The sequence below is a fragment of the Pleuronectes platessa genome, chromosome 6 (assembly GCF_947347685.1).
Source record: "Pleuronectes platessa chromosome 6, fPlePla1.1, whole genome shotgun sequence".
NCBI lineage: Eukaryota > Metazoa > Chordata > Actinopteri > Pleuronectiformes > Pleuronectidae > Pleuronectes > Pleuronectes platessa.
Window position 1 is genome coordinate 21179137 of NC_070631.1, and position 22687 is coordinate 21201823.

The following is a 22687-nucleotide window of genomic DNA, read 5'->3' on the forward strand; positions in this document are numbered from 1 at the left end:
CCATTTATCCTCTGAGTTTGATATATCCAAATTCTTTCTTCAGGTGTGGTTAGAAAACACCTTAAGGATTAGAGAAAGGTATAATAAGTTACTGTAATGTGTAAAACAGATATCGGAGTAAGTCGCAGGAATCAAAATGGCCAAAAATGTCCCAGATTAGGCAAATTCACCCTATTCCTTCTCTCCAGAAGATGAACCCTCTGTCATTATCACCACTTGCTCATGAGCTTTCATGTGGCTCCCCAGCCCCTGTGCGGCAGGTTCAATGTGCCGCTCACTAATAACCACACAAGACCTAACTCTTGCCAGGCTAATGGAACAAATGTGCATCTCAGTTAATGGATTGGTGGGTTTCTGTTCTCAGTGGAAGCCACACTTTGTGATTTAGGCTGATAAGATAGGAGAATTTTTACATCAAATTATTACCTAGACCACTGTCGGGAGCCATAAAACACAATCACCTCTACAAAGAACTGCAATACTCATTTCATTTCATAGCATCAGCCGGGCTGGCCATCCTTCTCCCCCCCCCCACCATCACCATTACCGCTCAGCCCACCTTCCTCTCTCTTTTTGCTGAGGCAAGACCTTGTGTACTTGGTGGGCGCTTGGAGGACAGAGGTGCCATCAGATATCAGTTGTCCCTGCCATGTTTCAACACTGAACAGATGAATGGGCTTCATGCAATAAGCCTAAAGGAAGAGAGTAGTAAGGCGGAGGGGTAGTTGAAGTGGGGAGTTGTGAAGTGTGTGGGTGGGTGGTGGGGTGCTCTGCAAAGCGCCCTCAGCCACGGCCAACGTTCCATCACACACGCAGGAGTTAATTCACATGACAGAGGGTTTCTGTCACTCAGCACCGTGAAGACACTTAGCCTCATCTCTATTTCACATGATGACATGCGCATGTAGCCGCGGCGGCGAGGAGCCTGCTCGGTGAAGGATGGCGGCACGTTGCTGTCCAGGCTCTGGGTCCTGTCATATACGACATCTAGAGGGCAACAGGAAGCCGATACGGAGCGTGGAGACTGGCTCTCAGCGCTGACAGGCAGCCTGATGACCTTATCGCTGAATCACAACACTGCACCAGTGCAAAGTGGCAGCGGGTATGCGCACACAGGCATTGAAGCACACACAGCTTAGAGCAAAGATGTGTCTGTGCAGTACATATCAGAGCTTTGATCAGACACACTGCAGATCGCCAAAGCACAGGAGCACAACTATCTTAATATCCCGGCCTGATATAGGCTGCGACCAGTCCACATTCACTTTCACAATATTCCTTCTGACTCAATGTGCGTCATTGCAGGACTAAGAACTGGTGGGCATGATGAGGTTATTAAACTATAGATAAATTACAGTGGCTGACCCCAACAACACCCAGTGAATGAAAAGCAGCAATTATCATCTCTCTGGAAAACATCAATCTATTCCAGCTATTTACTGTTCGCTTTAGTCATTTGTCCTCAACAATCAGACACCGGGTTCATTCTAGTTTATCTTTCTACTTGTTTGTCTCTTTAATTAAGACAGTGCAGATAAGTACATCAATAGTTTGTTCTAACAGATAAAATACTTCTATCAGATCTAACAGGCAATCGCATGAGACGCTCCGCGCTGCTCCCGTACGACTCAAACCAGATTGGGGGCTGTGAGAGAGGCTCTGCTTCTCCTCAGGGAATTTGCCATAAAATGATATGACAGGCTGCACTGAATGAACAATGACAATGATTCCATTTCCATATTAAAACAATCTTCCTTTATAGATTGTAATTACTTGTGGGCAGCTACAGATGGCAAGTTAGGTTTTACAATGCTTTACTGCAAAGAGTGCTTTTGCAAACTGCAGTTTTGATCCATATTTATGAAGAATTCCACTTCTTGTTAAGCTAGTGCAGTTAATTATTCATGACAATATGTATTGTATTTGGTATTATTCCCCATTAAGACGCAGCTATAGCACAGAACCTTTCCGTGCTGGCTCGGCTTTGATGCCCTGGCACTGAATCTATCCAGTTTTCCCTGAAAGAGCCAATCAGACTCAAATCACAGCCCTGGCGTGCAATAATAAGTGAGGGTGATTATCTCCATAGCATTGTATGTTCCTTTTGTTATACAAGTGCCATTCTCAAGGATGAAAATGGAGCCGCCGACAGAATGAGTACAGAGAGTATGACAATCATATTACCATTAATCAAATCAGATGTGAATTCAACTGATCTTTTATGGAAGATTAAAACCACTCAAATACGCTCATGTACCAATGGCCATGCAAGGCGCAATTTACATTTCAATGTGTTGCTGAGAAATTCTTTGTGTGATCAGGATGAGCTGAAATCAAAACGCAAACACTATATTTAATGGATGACCTAACACAAGGCTGTGGCTGGTATTCATTCCTAGTATTACAAGAATTTCATAATATGATGAACAACTGTTTGCTCTGTTCCACAGGGCAAAAATATTTGATTCCCAATAAGAAAAGCATCTTATCCCCACATTAGTGAAATTGGAGACTGGGCCTCATTCAAGCACTAAAGGCAGATTAGCTCTTGAGTGGTACACATGAGTACAACGGGTGCCTGCTGGTGAACATTTAACACCCAACAGTGTAATGCAATATATGCTTTCTTCTCTCTGGGACTGACATGTCTCCCTGAGTGCCTCCCACCTCAGTTGCACACCCCTCTGTGTGAGCAGGGCTCCACCTGGTATCTGAAATCATGTCAAGTCATATTCACTCCCGTCTCTCTCAGTGATGAGACAATCTTGACAAATGTCTCGTTTGATAAACTCATCATTTGGTCACATTTGAAATGTTAGAAAACTGTGATGAAAGCCCATCACACTTTCCTAGAGCCCAAGTCAATTAAAGCAAATTGCTTGTTTTGTCCTCACCAACGCTCCAACATCCAAAAGATATTCAGGAGAGAATATCTGACAGGAACGTTCAGCATTCTGGCTCCAAAAATTACTCACAACAATTATTCAATCATCCAAATAGTTCCCCATTATGTCAGGAGACGATTCAATTAAATTGTTCTTGCTGCTGATTGTCGCCCACTAACAAAGGATTCAGACAAGAAAATTGATTCTGAAAATTATTTCCTTTGAATTTCCTGCCGACAAAGCAATTATTTGAATTGGCTAACACCAGCGCACCTTGGTTAGACAATGTTCACCGTGGTGCTGGTTTCCCCTCATGGTCTCACAGCTCCGCCTGTTATCAACAACACGGGATGACATCGGACAGCAATCTGGTTTGACTGAGCATATGCTACTCACGGCTGCCAGGGCCAAGTGCATCTCATTACCTTAACACCACTTGACGTGCACGGCGCTGTCGGTAGTATGTAATAGGACACCAGGTGAGAGAGGCAGATGTTTGACTGACCCGATGCTCTACGCTTCCTGACACCGTCGTGACTCTGCTGCTGCTAAGCAAGAGCAGCAGCAGAGCAGTGGAGCGAAACATGTGATTTATATTAATGCGCTTGGTTTTAAAGGGAATACCACCACTAACCATTTGCAAACTCTTGAGCGGTCCGATCAATATTTATGCACGAGAAGAACTCTCTACTGAAGTTGGAGGACCTGTAATGGTCCCTAAATATGCAATTTAATCTGAATCTTGGTGAAATGAATCAGCAGCGACGGCACAGGGAAGTGTGGGAGCAGCTGTGGTGACTTGTGGAGATGAGGGCCATGTTACACTATTACAGGATGAGGCTCATTTATCTGCAAGGAGTCAAATAAGCACGGTGGCGCCCCACAGTCACTCCACCTCTAATTGTACTGAGGAGCAGTTCCAGCACTCACATCCTCCTGACAATGCTAGTTGGAGTTTCTGCTCTCAAAAACAGGCCCTTTTATATGTGTTGTGTTGTGTGTCCAAATGTGGGGATTTTTAGAACCGCACCCAGTGGGATTTCCGTGCTATCACAAGCACCCAGTGGGGTTAGCAGAGAAAGAGACATAAGCATGGCACCCCCACCCGCTGAGATGCCAGAGATGTGCTCTATTTGTCCAAATTTGATGCTCATGTCAGGTGTGTGCACTTCCCCGCCCACAGGGAACAACAAATTGAAACTTCTCGTCGCAGCAGTAGGATGGCGCTCCCTTGGGTGGAAGCCGCATTCACGAGCATGAGATTGTTTCCCCTCTCGCTGGAAAGCAGGAGCGTGCAGTATAGCTTGCTAACATCGCTGCACAGGACCTATAGGACTTCTCAGTGTACTTTTTTTGTACAGTTACCACCGGCTAACATTCAAAGCCGCCATTGTGTGACATTGCCAAGGGCAGCGTAGAAATTGAAAATATTCCCCCATGCATAAACATTCCCTGCCAGGACTGACACTGTAGTTCAGGTCTGGCTTTCGACATGTCTCGTACAGTACACATGATGGGGACTGCTGATAGATTGCAGTTGCAGTGATGCAGCACAATCCAGGCCGAAGAGATATTAACATGTAGAGTACACACAGACAAATGGGTTGTGGATGAATACAAGCTCGAGGCACAAAGACGGAATATGCAATATGCCTTGCGAAAATAAACAGCCCTGCTGAATGTAGTGCAGAGAGGACTGTAACGCTAAGGTGAGTCACTTCACATTTGACTCAGATAACCCTCCAGGATGCCCCCCTGCTCTAATACAGACAAAAAGGCAATGGCGAGTTCCAGGAGACCGTGTATGCCCCCACATGATGCCATAATGTGGCTTTAATATTCAAGAGCTGGCCCCATAGAAATTATGATCATGGCATCAGGCAGAAAACCTAAGAGGACACAAGACTGAAGGAACATAACTCAAATCATTTACACCACTCTGCCAATCATGGAACAGTTTCAAGCCCAGAGCTTTCTGCAGAGAAAATAACAATACAGAAATAAACTCAGCGGTGCACTACTCTCCACCACAAGGGAGGTCAAAGCTGACGGCGAAAAGGAATTCATATTCAGGGGGCTATGAGGTATCAGCTTTGTGAGCTGCCAAATTGATTTAGCTGTAAAAATTATTTTCATTTTGTTCCATAAAGATGCTCACACTTTTAAAGATACGCCGCCTATAGAAGCAGGCCTCGATGATTTGCTTACAATTTACAGCCAAGGTCATAATCAAAGCGGGTGTCCCTTTGCATGCGTAATGCCGCCTTGTGGAAGACTGGAATGAAAATCACCCTCTTCACTTCAAAAAGTCTGTAATTCTCTGCCACTCTGATTAGTTTAATGCTTGGATGGATAGCCGCTGCTCCGCGAGTTAAAAGAGAATACCGACTAAAGATTTTTAAATTCATTACTCTGGCACCCCATGAAGACTTCCTGTCGCCGACACAAGCTGTGAAAGCATCCAGGATCATTTACAGGGATAAAATCAGTTTACTCTGTAAATTGCATTTGGACAGGAGAAGTCCGGGATATGTTGGAGTGGGGGAGATGCAGAGAGTGGGCCGACTGTGTGAGTCCATCATCAGGGGAGACACGTACTGACCGTAAAAGCCAAAGTGAGTCACCTCAAAATTTAGTGACACAGCCTGTAGACATTTCTCATAAAATGTGTGCTGTCATTCCCATCGACAGCTTGTGCCACAGTCCAGGAGGACAGACATTGTTGTGTCTGCCTCTCGACTTCAGGACATTGTTGTTTGTGTTCAGAGACACTGATTGGGTTATTCAAACATGTCACTGGGACACGGACTATGACATGTGCTGTAAACATGTCATTACTGTCTTGCACTAATATGACACAAAGTTGAGTTTCATTCATATTCATGTCACTCAGTTCTTATTGTTGTATCAATGATACTGGCAATTCCCCACGTTTTAATTACGTTTTTTTTTGCTGCACAGGAAGTGCTGTTTGACATTTCTAGATAAGAGGGGGTGGGTGAAAAAGTGTTTCAGTACACAAAACACATCTGGAGTTTAAGGGGTAAACAGCGTTGCAGCCAAATCCAATACAATTGAAGTAACTGGAGACTGCGTAACCTCCGAAATTCAAATTCGTCTCAAAAGCTCGTCATTTACACAATGTTTTTAGCCTTAATACGTCTGATGTCCTCCTCTGGAGCGGCATCCACATTTGCATGCACACACTGTTCACAACCTATCCCCATGTATGGGTTGCACTGTAACATCGCTAGCTCTGATAGCATTGCTTCTTCCGGTAGCAGATATTTAGGCTAAAACCACGGTGCAAGCGACACAGCTCCGAGTCAAAATTTGAATGTCGGGGCTTACGGACACTTGGATGACACCACAGGAACAGTATGGAGGCATTTCATGTTTTTTCAGTTTTCCATGTGCATCTGATGAGTCTTTTTTTAGCTTTTTTCTGTGAACTATCTCTTTACCATGAATTTGCCGTTGTCTCCTCTACTGTAAGCTCTTATTTAGTCGACAAACACGAAAAATATCTTGTTTCTCAGCTTCTCGATGTTCAATTTTATTCATCAGCTATTTGCTAAGTTTGTCTGTCTGACAGGTAACATGTTTAATATATATCAGTCATTTTATCTGACAACATTTGCCTGTTGCTGATTGAAAAGACTGGTGGAAACAGAAAAAAATGCAAGAGGTTAAAAGCGGAGTTCTCTGTGTGTTCATCATCACATTATCTCAATTCGAGGAATTGTTTTTATATAATGTGTTGAATTTGAATTGCCAACTGACTGTTCACCTCCGCCTTACGAATGTGGGTAAAAAACATTCCAGCCCACCACCTCTTCACACCAGCCCGATGGTTTGTCGTTGACAAAGCAGAAAGAAGTTGCCTCTGCTCTCCTACTTCACTGCTGAACCCCAAATCTGGTCCAGCGGGGGGAAATTCAGACATTTCCAAATTTATTGTTGAATAAACTGGCAACATTGAGAGAGGCTGACAGGCCATTCATCGTGGTGGGGCGCTGGCCCAATGGCGTGCACGGACAGGGCTGCTGCGCTTTGATTTCCTGTCTTGGCTGCCATGACAGATGAGCCGTGGAGAGGGTGGGGAGGCGACGCAGCCACTCGCCACCACAAGGCTTCACCTCTCTCTGCCCAACAGTTCACCCCCACTTGACGCTGCTTCCAGGGCCCTCGGGGTCGTAGAGGTGGAAGTGGTAAAGAGCTGGTCTCTGGTGATGGAAAGTGAAGGGTGCTTTGTCTTTGTTAGTGATGTGCAGTCCAAAATACACAAAAATGCGGTCAATGTGTTGAATACTCTAGCTGATTTAGATCAGTGATGGTCAGAAATATTTCTGCAACAGCACAGACCGGTGAACACGGCTGGTTTCAATTGAGGATTTCAGTCGTACTTGAATGTTGCAATTATGGATTCAAAAAAATAAAAACTCCTTTTATCCTTAAAATTCAGGAGTGGGCTGAGAAGAGGAGTGAGCAACATACAGATAATGTCTAAGCTCAGATCATCCACAGGTCAAACCCAGCTGGATCTATTTACTCTCCCAATATCAAGGGTGGTAAAGTTCACGAGAGATTGATCGAGTGATTTTCCATAATAACACCCTAATGAGTTCATTTTCGGCTGGAAATGAGTCAATAATAAAAGGCTGAGGGGAAGGGGGAGGTGTGCTGCGACTCCTCAGATTATATGCAAAGGCTTGGAAGACAAATAACAATCCACCATTGAATCACGGGTGGCAATAAGCGGCTGGCGACAGAAGCATTCTGGGAGAAAACGCTGCAAATTAGAGGCACAGGGAGCACATATCAGCACACAGGCAGTTCATTTTTCACATCAGTGTCTACTTTTGTTCCCGGCAAGCTGCCAAAGACATTGATGTAGGCACTATTCCCCCCCCCCCCCCCTACTGTAATTATACTGCCGGCCAATGCTTGATTAAAAGATCTAATCTGTAAACTTTGTGTTCAACATCTCCCAACAAGTTCCAGTGCTTTAAGCCTCTTCTCTGTGTCTTTGACAGCTGGGTTCCAAACTGTTATGTCATGGACGGCAGCCAATGAAGTGCAGGCAAACATCCTTTTGCTTTCTATTCTGTGTCAGGGTGAAGGTGTAATTGCACCAGTGAATGTATTATTCAAGAGGAAAGCATGGCATGGATGGATATAGCCTCGACCTGAGTGAAATTATAAAGCTCTGCCGGCCGGTGTCAGGCCTTTTTTTCCGTCTGCACCAGGAATTATACCAAGTCAAGTGTACTGCTTTTTCACTTCAAGCACAATTATGACCCAAAAGACGGGGCAGAGATCCTGCTCCATGTTGCTGCAACAAGATAACAGCTACTGAAAACACAGATTGAACTTTAGAGACAGTCCTATTGGTATACTATTGTGAAAACATGGTCACAACGACGCTGTCTTTATTTGAGCATAGTGTTAAGTTCTATGATACTGGCTATTCAGTTTCATAGAGTCTCTATTCAAATAGTATAAGACAAGGTCACCATAGTTATGAGCTCAGACATATTCCAAGTCCATGCTGGGCGCTTTTATCGGTCACTCTGTGGATTTTCTCCTCTGGATCACAGCATGTGCAGCTGCATCCCACCAACGAGCCCTCAGAGACAATGGTGCCTCGAACAAAGTAATACATAGCTGTAGTTGCCCTTACCCTCTCTAAGCAGATGGGAGTAGATGAGCCAGAGGAGCAGCAGGCAGCAGAGTGACGCACCTCCACCTGCGGAGAGCGTCTTCACTCCAGACTGCATCCTGCACCTTTCAGCCTCTCCGATTATCCAAACTTTGAACGCCTGTGCCGTTTAGATGTCAAGCAGATGAGCGCAAGAGGGGCTAATCCAGTGGCGTCTCCGCAGCCTGTTGTCGGCATCCATTTTGAGGTTATAATAAGAGAGGGACTGATAGTAATCCCCCCTTTTTGCTGCTCAAATGCCCTCGTTGAGCCACATATCCACCCAGGCGGCTCGGCGCGCGCTCACGGAGGCTTCAATGTCACCAGACCCTGGCCAAGTTTACGCAGCTGTGGCTCCAGGAGCTGAGATCCTCCGTCGGGCTCCTGCAAAGACCTGGAAGAGTGTAGAGGCAGAGGAGTGAGCAGCCGCCCGCAGTTTGGATCCTCACAGGGAGAGAGATCTGGATGATGCTGGGAGAGAAATCAGCCGCTCAGCACCCCCCTCATCTCCTCGGCCGGGCTCCGCACTCTTGTCATCCTCAGTATTTCCCTTCCCGAGCAACTTCTGCTGCGCCGAGCCGCGGCTCCGTGCGACTCTACACAGGAAGGCGCAAGTTCAGCCTGGCGGAAACTGCGACCACACCGCGAACAGCTGGGAAACTTGTCAGACAACGTGTCCCCACCTGCCCACAATAAAACACCGCTCCTGAAAAACAGCTATGGGCGCAGATGCGTCATGTGTGGCCGCATGTGCACCGCAGCGCAGGACAAGTGTCACGTCCAAACCCGGAGCGCAGCGCAGTGGCACGCACAGAGAGCGCGTCAGCACCGACGGTGCGGCGAAGTTGGGCGCACTTGTCACCTGTTCGAGCCCTCTGATGGAGGCTCCGGGACGATTCCTCAGTGATGAGCAAGTGCTGGAAGCGGATGAGCCAACCCAGCCTTGTTACTCTGTCCCGGTCTGTTCCATTTACATGCAGCAGGCGACGTGGAACAGGAGGATTCCCTTCAATCCATGGAAGGCAACACTGCTGCTATACTGCTGCTGCACCCCGAGTTGCCTTGACCTCTCTCTCTCTCTCTCTCTCTCTCTCTCTCTCTCTCTCACACATACATACACCCACAGTGTCCTAATTCCCTCCTCCAAGTGTTAAAAAAACTAAACTCTCAGGCTATAAATCCCAATCTGTAGATGATGATGATGATGCTTTTTAATACCCATGAAGATGTCCTATCTCAGCCCACAGAGCAGCACCAACCTCCCCACCTCCTGACCTGTTACTTCTCTCTCTACACCCCTCTTTCAGGAGTGAAAAGCCCTCCCCCAGGGCCTACACAGACCTGGGACTATACGGTTGTCATTTAGCACACTTGCATTCTAGGGGAAAACTGAGAGGGTTTCTCCTTTAAGACGGTGTTATAGCGAGGGCTGCGCCTCAGAGCTCTTTATTGCGGAATTAGATTATTATATACTACATGATATCAAATCAAGACTCAAGTGTGCACACATAGGGACACACACTTCTTGTGTATATACACTGTGTTTGTGTGGGTGTAGGAGAGAGAGGGAGAGAGCGAGAGAGCTAAAGCGTAGCAGATGCCAGTCCGTCTTCTGAAAGAGCACCATTTAAGTCTCCCTTGCCTCTCGGAGACCATAACTATAACTCACCCCCCTGTCTCTCACACACACACACTCAGACACACAGACACACACACACAGAGAGACACACACAGACACACCACATTCCATGACCAGTAAATGTGCACTTTATTAGCAGATGGAGAAGTTCCCTAAATGCGCTGCTGGGCCATCAGCCTCTCACTGAATGGCTTTTATGATGACGTATTGGCCGGGGCCGAGACCTGTCACGTCATCAGAGGAATGTATGAAAAATGACTCAGGCTGCACAGACTTAGCAGTTGTTCTGTACTAAAGGGATGCCTCGTCGATATTGCACCTCGCTGCCCCATCAGCAGGGTGTTGTATTCCTTTAAGGCTGAGTATGCTTTATTGGATGGTTTTTTGCATCACTCTAAGAACCAGTAGTTTACGTATACTCTGCCAATTGTGGAAGAAATACAGGGAGATAGTGACGGGAGTAAAGGGGATCAAAGGTTTGTTCTTCATTCACGACTTGAACATGTTCAACTCCCAAACATTTACATCTGTGGAAGAGAATGGGTGCTTCAACCTTTGTAAATGATTCAATCCATAAACTAAAAGTACTTATTTGTATTCTCATATCTACCAAATACTTTCTTGTATAGATTATTTTTGATAGATTTCACAAGATTATAGATACCATAGGATTATACTATAAATATGCACTTTCTCAGCACTGCTGTATCAGTGGACTATCCCGCTATAGCAATATCTGATCATGTACCACTTGAGATAGATCTTTAATTTCCTCTGAATATTAAGAACACCCCTCACTCCCCAACCCCCAGCCCCTTCCCTCCTGGGTTTAGATGCTCTGATGCTCAGAGATGAGGAGTTTCTAAACTATAGACACTTCCATGGGGGAGAATAATTCTGATTCAGCTTCTAATTTACTGCTCTAGGACACCCTAAACCTCTTTCAGATTTTACTGATGCAATAAGTATACTTGATAGGCAATATTGCTCAGAAAATCCCCATGAGTTCTCCATGGTTTACAATCAGAATTTAATATAAGATCCTCGCTATAAGAATCTAGTATACAGTATATAATATTACAGTGTTACGCATATAATTATGGAGTGAAAGGCAGCAGGTTATGTGTCCATCATCTCAAGCATCGAGATGCCTCACTTCCTATGTTAATGGTAACTTTCCCCTCACAAAATACATTTGATGTTTTAGACAAACTATATTTCTCTTTCTACAATTCACAACCAACCATTGAAAATAAGATGTCTTTTCTTCAGATAACCTTATCTTCCCAAATATTCATCTTGAGGGACAAGTTGAACTGGAAGATCAATGAATTGTCAAATCAGATGTTTTGTAGCAGTAAAACATCAGGTCCATGTGACATTTTAGCCCCAATTTTAGTAAAGTTTTTTCCCGGATCACTAGAAAACAATTCCTCGGCTCACAGCAAAAATAAGTTTTTCTTGAAGTGTAACTTTACTCCTAACCTTTGGCTTTAGGTGAGGATTCTTAAAATGGCTTAAGAATGCAGCGGTGGGAGACTGGGCTCAAACACATCTACTCTCACAGGCAGCCGTCTCAGCCAACCGATGGGCAGTAGACGATGAGGGACGACTCTGATTGGTAGATTATGTGATGGTTTAGGGGTTTCGTTTCAGGATAGATTTAAAAACCGGTGCAGCTTTCCAGATTCCCACTCACAACACCCACCTTTGATAAGATTTGTTTTTATAAGTTTGGTGATTAATGTGATTTAGTTTAAATAAAATTAGTTTAAATATATAAAATAATAGTGTGTGTGCAGGGCTCTCCTCAGGACTTTTTATGACTCTGTGGTGGCCTCAGCCATCTTCTACGCGGTGGTCTGCTGGAGGGGGGGTAGCACGGACAGAGACAGGAGCAGGCTCAACAGACTGATAAGAAGAGCGAGCTCTGTCCTGGACTGTCCTCTGGACTCCATTGAGGAAGTGGGGGACAGAAGGATGTTAGCCAAGCTGGCCTCCATCATGGGCAACACCTCTCACCCCCTACATGACATTGTGGGGTCCCTGAGCAGCTCCTTCAGCAGCAGACTGTTACACCCACGGTGTAAGAAGGAGAGGTTCTGCAGGTCCTTCATCCCGGCCGCAGTCAGGCTCTACAACACCAGCACCACCTGATAATGTTGTAGTCCCTGTCGATTATCTCTATCTCCACTCAACCTCTCACCATAGCTGTATTTGTATTTTTATTTTTCTTATTTATGTTTGTATTTTTTTACTCAGTTCACTACCATGCACAATAATTATTTACAACACTTTACATCTATATTTATATCATGGTCACTTAAAATGGTTACATTGCATTATTTATATTTCCAGTATGCTATGTTGTAGTATTATTTATATTATGGTCACTTACTTTTTAATTATTTTTCTGTATCATGGTCACTACTGTTGCAATATTACTTATAATATTTTTGTTTTCATTACAATAACACTTACATCATTCCACTTTATCCCCAGCACCTGCTTTTGCACAGTGTCTGTTTTGCAGTTTGTTTGTTGTCTGTACTCTTATTATGTGTAGTTTTAGTAGTATACATATTGTGATCTTTTTTATTGTGCTTCGGCACTGTTACTTTAATTCTGTTTTTCTTTATTGCTGTAACAAGTAAATTTCCCCATTGTGTGGATAAATAAAGAAATCTAATCTAATTTATAATTTCAATTTAAAATGTAAGCCTTAAATCTGCGCTCCCACAGATTAAGTTGGCCACACAGTTCAACATTTGTTCTCAAGTATAAGGAACGATTTAGAAATCATTCATACATTGAACTCACTCCTCCCTCCATACACGTCTACCATAAACCCAGATAAGCTGAATATATATCCCGAGTCTGACCCAGAATGTGACTTTAACAATTATGCTCTTCAGTGTTTCAGACATTATCAACTCCCTTAAGTGCCACTATAAAGCCAAGACCACTGTTAGCCATTAGAACCACTGCACAATGTACAGGCTGATATTCAAATATATTCACCTTTACAACTCTTAGCAAGGGGAAGACTATCTCTATTTTGGAAATCTCCAAAACCAACCTCCTTTTCAATTTTGTTGAATAGTGTGATGTTTTTTCTAAGCTTTGAAAAAATGAAAATTCTCTCTTAGGGGACCCACTTAAACCATTGGAACTGGAAACCATTTTTTGAATATGTATAAAACCTCTCGATCATGCCTCCAGACTCAGAATCAAAATTCTACCCTATTTACTTCAGGTGTGATATATAGTGAAAAAAAGAAAAAAGGAGTTTGGTGCTGAGCTGAGGTTTGTTTTCTTCTCTCGTCTGAAGCTCAGCACAGCGAGCATCAGAGTTAAGAACCACGTCTCAGTCTGTCTGACTGATTCCCGAGCAGGAGTTGCAGTGTAATTAATCATAATCCATCACTGTGACTGACAGGGAAGTAAAAGTTCTGCCAGTCAATTTTTATATACAGAGTTATTTTTTATTTGCATTAAGGCGTGTGTGGATTGTATTTGTAATGTCAGCGATACCATACACGTGTATTTTAAAGAGGCTGTGCTAAACACAAAATAAAAAAGCAATTTATTTGTGCAGAATGCTTGAGCACTTTTTATTATGCTTAAGCAAAGGTGATCATTAATGCTGCTGTGCCATTTTGCTGTCATCTGTGATAAGAACAAAGATGTCACTTGTGTGTATAGTTTGTGCAGGTGTTAGAAAACAACAAATTAATTCCCAAGGACTATTATTAATTAAAGCTTTATGGGTCTTGAACTCAACTGAACATGTTGAAGGTTAGTTAATTATACTACTCTAATGAAGCTACAATTAGCAACCAGCTAACTAAGTTTAGCCTAAAAACAGGACCACAACGCAGGAAACAGCTGAGTCCAAGGCCAAAAAGATCATCCTGCCATCACCATAGAGTGAATAGAAGATGGACAATGTCTTCTCTCAATAAGTGAAACTTTAGTGTCTCAATGGCCCCCTGGTGGCTGGCTACAGAATAGGTCATAAATCCTCCATGTTAGTAGAGAGGACATGGGCCAAGCTAAAAGTCAAAGTGGGCTACACTTCATATAAAAACAATGGTTTCTGTCAGTGTAGGCAGCTCTTATCACACTGTTGTATGTTCAAGTGCTCATTTTTGTGTTAAGTTTGGTTTTGATACTTATTTGATGCTATAAAATGGGTTGAAACATCATGATTGACAGCTGCGACTGACAACCACTTAGTTGAGTGTCACTCTGCTGCTGCAGCTCCATCTCCAGATGGCTACTGAAGCGCAAAATGGGAGTGATTGTACGCATGATATTTCGCTTTATTTCTGGATAGTGGGAGGAAGTGGATTTGCATTGTCTATCTTTACACAAGGTCTATAGCCAGCACCAGTATGGTTCACAAACCACCCCATTTAATCTCGTTAGTCTAATCCATACATAATCTGTTTGTGTAAACTAGCCGTTCTTCTGATTTAACTCTTAATGCTACCCTAATTTGCAAGCTCCTCGCTGCGACTGCAAGTTTACAGTAGTATAGATTAGCCTACATCAGAGTGGAATCAATCTTGTCACTGAGCTCTCCCAGCAGCTGCAGATTACCTCTGTTTAAAGTGATCTGGTCAACGTCAATATTTATACCAACATTGGATCACATTTTTGTGTGCGACCTTTTTTAATTCCTTTCCTCGCTGCTCCTTTTGTTTGGACCATGACGATTGTATATTTCATCTGGCAATTTGTCTAAAATGTTATTGGTGGAGAAGCAGTTAGAGGGTTGTTATGTGCATTGTGGATTCTGTCTGATAACTCATTCCTATCTGAAGAAGGCGTCACCTTTACTTTTTTGTATTTGGATTAGGCTGCAATGCTGTTTACCCCTGAGACTCCAAAAGTGTTTTGTGGACTCAAACACCAGGCCTACCATCAGCATAGTGGTGAGTAGATAATGAGTGAATTTTCTTTTCTTTTTTTTAAATATCCCTTAAAGCAACTTTAAATATAGAAATGAAGAACAGCTGATTTCAATTTAGCTGCTTAAGTTTCAGGGTCTTTGTTTTGAGCCTTGGACACTTAAATAGAACAGAACTAACCAGCGGTTTTTCTACTTAACCAAGTTAAAGTTTGATGTGGAAACGCTTATAATGTGTGAGATCCTGCAGCAAGCACAGTATTTTTCTTTTTGAGCTGTCTGCCAAGAAAATCTAAGAAGGAGAGGCAGAGCTGAAGTTTGCTGTCTTCAGAGCAGAGGGAGTTCACATGTGACAACGAGGGATTGAAAATCATCTTAAAGGTGAATCAAATAATATCAGTATAAAGTAAACTGGCACTCAGCAGCGCGCATACCTCCATCAAGGGCCAAAAGTTCTCCAATGAAAATACACAATTTTATTTGGATCTAACAATATCAATGATTTATTCTCAAAGAAAAATGTTGGAAAACGCCTGATCTCACGAAGTTACAGAAAGCTTAAAAGAATTCCTGGATCCGTACCTTTAATCGAATCCTTATCAACAATAATAGGTTCTTTCTTCATGTACAATCTTTCCAACAAGTTTCATGGTAATCTGTGCAGTATTTACAGATACAGCTCAAGCAGCAATAGAAAGTAGAAGCCTTCAAAGTAACAAGAGACAAGTTATTGTGAGTAGGTGATTTCAGAAGAAGTGACCGAGTGACTTTGAAAGTCATTTTGTTTGCATTGAGGTATAAAATTAAAATTTGTTCAATAGGTTCCATGGTATGTGACAGCTAAGTGTGGGAACTACAGGTTCACAGTAAAATGTAAAACAAGGAGTTAGACTCATTTCATTGTTTGATGTGAGAGGTGGCAAAAGTACTCACGTTCTTAACTTAAGTTCAGTCAGACAACTCACGTTCAAATGTTTATTCAACAATAGAACAAGTTTAGTGTTTGGCGTCTAGGCTCCAACTTAATGACTCCCCCATATGATTACACAGGAATGATGGGTGTGATGAGCTACTACTGTAACCCCCCCCGTTGGAGCCTACAGGTGGATGCTTGGGTGGTGGAGGGGCTGAGGCAATTGTCTGCAGTACTGCGTAGCAGTTAGGAAGCAGAGAGAGTGATGGGTATTCCTTCTGGTTAAATAGACCGCCTAATGAAGTGGATGAGTACTGTGGATGGTTGTGGCAAGTGAAGTATGTCACATGATGTATGTCACATGATGTATGTCACATGATTGAAGCAGCGCAGATCGAGTTGTCTGCCAGAACTAGCTCGCTGGCATCGGTCTATTAGAAGTACAGATACTTGAGTCAGAGGTACTTATTCAACTCTTTAACTCAAGTAAAAGTAAGAAAGTACAGTCTCCAAAATACTTAAGTTGAACTTAAGTACAAAAGTAGGGATGCACCGATATAGAAATTCTTGGCCGATACCGATACCGATATTTAAAATAACAATCTGGCCGATAGCCGATACCGATATTTGTTTATTTTCTTTTTGTTGTTATTCATTCACCCTTTTGTGCCAGAAAAATAATTAAATAATTATTTAAAAAGCACTATTCATCACTCTTATCTTTTAATGAGCACAAATTGAATCAGATTTATGAAACAATCTCTGATTTAACTAAACTTTATTTAACAGAGACATATTAGGCCCATTTTACCGCAAGTTGAAATGGTTCCTTGGGATCTTAATGAAATGTCTGTAACATATTTTGGTCAAAATACCACAAGGATAATTTAAAACAGCACCTTTTTACCCTGTCTAAAACAGCCCTGTTAAAGTATCATTATAGAGAACGCTCTTCTCATTGATTTATGGTAGTAGTATTGCCCGTTTATTAGATGTGTTACGGCTTCTGTGTGTATAACGTATGTTGTCAATTCCCTTGTTACCTGTGCATGAGACGGATGAATAGAGCCGATGCACATGAGAATAAAGTACTTTAACAGATGCTACGCTCATACTTTTTACGCCAAGTTACACTGCGTGAGTCAAGATAACTTAACAAGCCCTCCTCAGTTTTACCTGTTTTTAGTGTCGGGCAGAAATCACATCGCGTCAACACCCACCGTGGCCCTTCGTGATGCTTGTTTTAATTAAACAGTCGGATTCCCCTGGTCCGCACCAGTTCTCAGTCAGCTGCTAGGCGCCAGCCGGAGGGTTCCCCCAGCGGTCGCCGTAGCTGAGGTGATCCGCGAGAAGGGCCCGACACGCGTCCAGAGTGGCCGCCGCTGACCGCGTACCCAGTCCCCTCCCCGCCTTCCGCGCCGGCGCCGTGAGGTGCCACCGGATGAGGACCTCCCGGTGCCGCACACTGAGCCTCCGGCGGCGCGGAGAGGAGGGCGACGGAGCGACTGCTCCCCCAGCCGCGGCACGTACCCAGCGGTTTTACCACAAATATGAACATCGGCCAATGATATCGGTGAAAGTCAAGTATATTACCGATAAGCCGATATCAGTAAACGAGGCGAATATCGGCCGCTACCGATGTTCGGCCGATATATCGGTGCATCCCTATACAAAAGTAAAAAGTTCAATGATACACAAGGCAACTTATGATAACTCGGCAAAACTACAGAAGTTCTAGGCACACAAAATTTTCTTTTGTCAACAGCCTGCTCAGTACTGGACACAGTCTAGTTTTGGTGCCAAACTTCAGACAGAATAATAAAGACTGAACTGAACTGAGGTCCTGCAGAAGCACCTGGATAATTCTTTGCAGGGAATAATTTGATGGGGAATGTGCTTGCGTTGATTAAGTCCCTGCCCTTTGTACACACATCACTGCTACCGATTGGATGGTTTAGTGAGTTCCTTGGATCGACGATCAAACTTGACTATCTAGAGGAAGTAAAAGTCGTTACAAGGTTCCGTAGGTGAACCTGCGGAAGGTTCATTAACGGTAGAGCCACAGCAGCCAGACCAACCTCTGGACGCTTAGGGTCATGCACTGCCCCCTCGACGGCACACACGCCTTTGCGCCTGCAGGTCTGAGCCACACCATGCGTAAAAGCGCCCGGTGCAGCAACCTCCACAGCTCAAGTAACGAACCAGTTTCGAGAACATAAGGAGCAGAAATTACACAGATTTGTGTTCAAATGTAGGTAATAAAAGTAAGTCTCCATCCATCCATCTGAACTTGTAATTATGTAAGTTTATTTTTCTTAGCTTCACTTTAAAAAAAACTTTTATTTCATGTCGCAGTTAAGTTTTGTTAATCATGCATGTTTACAAGAATTCACATAAATAAGGTTTTACAGAAGCAGGTGGAGAATTTGTTTCAGTTAATTGCAACATTTGTCAAATCATTAGGGGTAAAACAATTAGACCCCCAAAATCCTACAGCATGGGCATTTGGATAAAACCGTGCACTTGAGGATTGAGATTTATTGGCTTATATCAAAGTAAGACGGACCACATCCAGGTGGACATCCAGCTCCAGTCCTTGGTTTCCATCCACCGGCAGTTTACAGGCTTTGCCTACATGCTGCAGAGGAGCATATGGTGCCTCAAAGGATCTGTTCAAATGGAACATTGTTCTTCAAAATAATGAAACGGTGGGCAGATAAAGCCACAGCTACAAAAACTGTGTAATCATTAGGAGAATTCAGAACATATCACTTAAAAGTTGGGCTTTTCTGCACCATGCAGGAACTCTAACTCTATAGAAAAGCTATCTTTTTAGTAAAGGCTCTTACTGCCAGTGGGCTAGAGAGGTAGCTCTGATAAGATTGGATCTTGCTTTAATGCAGAAAACACCAGCTGTGTTTTATTTTTTTCTTGGATTCAAAGCAGATCCAATGTTGAACCAACTTCAGAGTGAAAAATATGACTGAAATGTACCAGATAGATCTTAGTCCACTCCTGCAGCATCAACTCCTTCTCCTCGTCTCCTCTGTGTCCTCACAATGTTCCCTGATACTCAAACTGACATTTTCACTGATATGAAGACCCAGTCAGGTACCATTTCTTTGCTAGCATGGTTTGCTGTGATCTGCCAACGTTAGGCTATAGAATACTTAGAAAACTTAGACTTATAGTAGGAGACTGGATGGCTGTTAAGCAATGGCTTTGTTAATGAGCTCTACACAATATCTCTGCAGTGAGGAGAAATCTCTCAGCCAAACCCAACAACAAACCAGAACCACCTGTATTAAAGCGTGAAACCATGTAGCCCCAGGCAACCTGTCCAGGGTGTACCCCCCTCCCCGACCCTCACAAGAACCAGCGGATAGAGAATGGACAGATGGAGTCAGAACACAAAGTAGGATTCACAAACAAATAAAAAAAATACTGAATAAATCATGATGCTATAGTATATTCTATGCAGCCGAGAGGTCGATGATGTTGTAGAAGTTGTTGATGATGAAGGAAGGACTCCGAGGACCCAGTACTTTCAGTATAACAAAGTTTATTACAAGAAATTACAGGTTGGGACGGGCATCTAGATATCAGGAGATACACAAGCCAAAAGTGTAATCTGACTTGCAGGGGTCGAAAGCACATTTATATAGGGAGGTTGGTTCCGCCCATGACTTCAGGTAAAACACATCCCACATGGGATTTCTGACTAGATAAGGGCTCGTTTTTGTACCTGAAGATGAAAACACATCGGTCAAGAACCTTCCTTCTGCACCCATCCATTAGCTGGTCAGAGACAACTCCCTAGGTCAAAGGTCATCCCAAAAAGGTAAAGAGCAAATAAGATGAACATCTGGAAGACTCTCTGAGAATGTTTGAGAGTCCAGAGGGCAGGCATCATAAATGTAAGCCTGTCATTATGTTTTAAGAACATGCCAACATGTTTTACTCTAACGAATACACAACAATGAATACTACCAGGATACTGACACAAGGCTTTAATCCGCGGTCTCCAAATTTCAAAAGTTTGGAACCCAGGCGAGGTCTCAAGACCCCAGCAGCATTTTATACATGGCTTGACCTGCGGATGGTCGCAGCAGGCGGATGTCTGTTTGGTATTTACAAGCATAAACACCTTCTCGCTCCCTTCATCCGGACAATGTGAGCGACATGCCAGGAGACGAGACATGGGCCGGACCCCCTTTTTTCTGCTCCGCTGGACAGAGAGTCATGTTGACAAACTGCTGCAGAAAGGCAAAGGAGTGCCCGTGCTGCGGAGGTGCAGCAGACCTTGAAAGGACAAAACAAACAATTTCAAGTGCAACAGCAAGGTCCCTCGCGCAATTACTGGAGACGCAACGTGCTCCTCATAATGATTCACGCCGAGTTTTCCCTCTTTCCTGCTCCTTTCTATGGATCATCATGTGGGTGACATCAAGAAAACACTGATGTGCCTCATCATCAACATGCAGGTCTGTATATACGCAATGAAACAACCTCAAGGTTTAATTACCAATAGTGTTCCCAAATGGCTCTGTTCATCTCATATGCTGATAGATATAACACATGAATCTGCATAGCCAATTTGTGAGGGCGTTTACATTTCCTGTTCCAAACACCCAGGGGCTGATAATCTTTGCAGCACACCGTAAAAACCTAATAGGTCTCCACAGATTTGCATATAATGACATTTGCTTGCAGTTAAATATTTATTCCAGCATGAGTAATGTGGGAATAGGACTAATGTTCTCTGAATCATCAATTCTATGTGCTCATGTGATGAATCAATCATATGTGAGGTTTAACAACAACATTAAGACGTGGCTGTCTGACAGTTATAGAAGCACAAGGGTCACAGAAATCAAATTATTTGACACACCCACAGCCTTTGACTGACACATGATCTCTTGGAGTTGTATAATCACGATAGTAAAGAACATTGAACGATAGTAAAATCGCAATAACGAGGGTTTTATGCACAATTAATTCCACAAATCCAATTTTCACAAAGTGCTTTATGGCACACAAAAGACTATAGGGCTCGAGCAGAGGCCAGGCACCCTTGGTTGTGCTAACCAGCAATATTGACCTAACAACTTCATATGAGTTGTGGTGCTAGTAAAGTCGGATCAATAATGCCAAGTCAATAAGAGGGCAGTGGTTCCCAACATCACACCATTGTCACTGTTAGTGATTTACTGCCCTGTTTGCATGTAGGATGGAGCCTCTGAGAACATTTCAATTACAAAGTGTTTTTCTACTCTGTCCCCTTTCAGCTGTTTGGATCAAAACACTTGGCAAATTCAATATGTGGCCGTGCCCTGAGAAATCCAGCCTATTTTCTGGCCTGTCAACTTCTGAAATGTTGGCACTGATAGCACAGTGAAGAAAACAAAGACCTACCCTGTAGATAAGGATAGATACTCAGCCATCATTTCCCCCCTTGTCCCCCTGCAAACATGCTCCCGTTGCTGTTGCATCTTATTGTTCTACAGGAACGGCGGCTTTGGAGTATTTGCTTTTGATTAGGAATGTTTAATGGCCTCTACACATTCAATTATAGCAGCCTGCTCTGCCAGTCGATAGTCATCCTCTCATTAATGGCCCAGAACTGATTACCAAGGACAGAGAGAGAAATTGGTGAAATGTTATTCATTCAAAGCACTAATTAAATCCTCCTATGTGGGACTTTCAATCCCTCTAGAAACGTTGCCAGAATTTTGCTAAGTATCCCTTTTAGTGATAGTATGACTAAAAATAACATAATGGAAATCATGCCTCTCTCTGTTGAAGTAGCTCTGTTTGCTGCTGCTTTTGGTAGAGCAGAAAAGTTGCTGTGGCCTCTGTGCACATCTCAGCCATACATAACTAACTTACCTTTATGATTCACTAAAACTGAGAAGTTAGGAAACACTGCTGATCCTGTTTTAGTTTGAAAACTCCAGGAGCTGCGTTTTAGTCTGGACGGGCTGAAACAGACAGATACTCACAACCGCCTGTTATTGGGTCATTTTGGTCACAACTTAGCCTTCACTGGTTTGTCAGGCTCCTATCACATGACCCCCTTGCTAGAAGATAACAACCAGCGTTAGCTTTTGCTACAATAGAGCACAGCATGGATATCAATTACAAGTGTAGCTGACCCTGTTGTCTTTGCTAACATCTCTTGTGCAATTAATTTCTGTATTTTACAATGATACAACTGCGTATTCAAGCAATCTGCAAAAATTCTGTGTCTAACAACCTACTGCTTCCCATTAAAGGCAGCTCATGTCCTGTATACGAGAGCGGTCATGTGATATGATTCAGCTGTGTTAGAATGAACTGGAATTCAAAGTGCTACAGAGCCAAACTGCTCAAGTGGACAGAGTTGGTTTTCAAATGTAAATGTAGCAGGGATGTAGCCCTGCACAGCTGAATGTGAATATCAGGTCAAAACCTTTGTCTGCTTGCGTTGTTCCGTTTGTTGAACCAGAAATAAATACCCAAAGGTATTTCCTGGCCATTTAATTTTTCTCGCAGCGAAGGGTGGTGCAGCTCCTTCCTCTTCTCTCAGCTCAGTCTAAGTGGAATAGATGAACTCGCTGCCAAACAAATTGAAGGACCTCCTCCTGATAAACAC

At 43.3% G+C, this 22687-nt stretch overlaps 1 protein-coding gene across 1 annotated transcript in view; it reads right to left on the reverse strand.

Annotated features, from left to right (window-relative positions):
- The window catches only part of tafa5l (TAFA chemokine like family member 5, like), a 29189-nt gene extending 20003 nt beyond the window's left edge, over nt 1-9186 (reverse strand). The window contains exon 1 of the mRNA XM_053424687.1: nt 8569-9186. Coding sequence (XP_053280662.1) covers nt 8569-8665 — 97 coding nt within the window. The 5' untranslated portion in view covers nt 8666-9186. The remainder of the gene's footprint in view (nt 1-8568) is intronic.
- Nucleotides 9187-22687: the final 13501 nt, after the last annotated feature.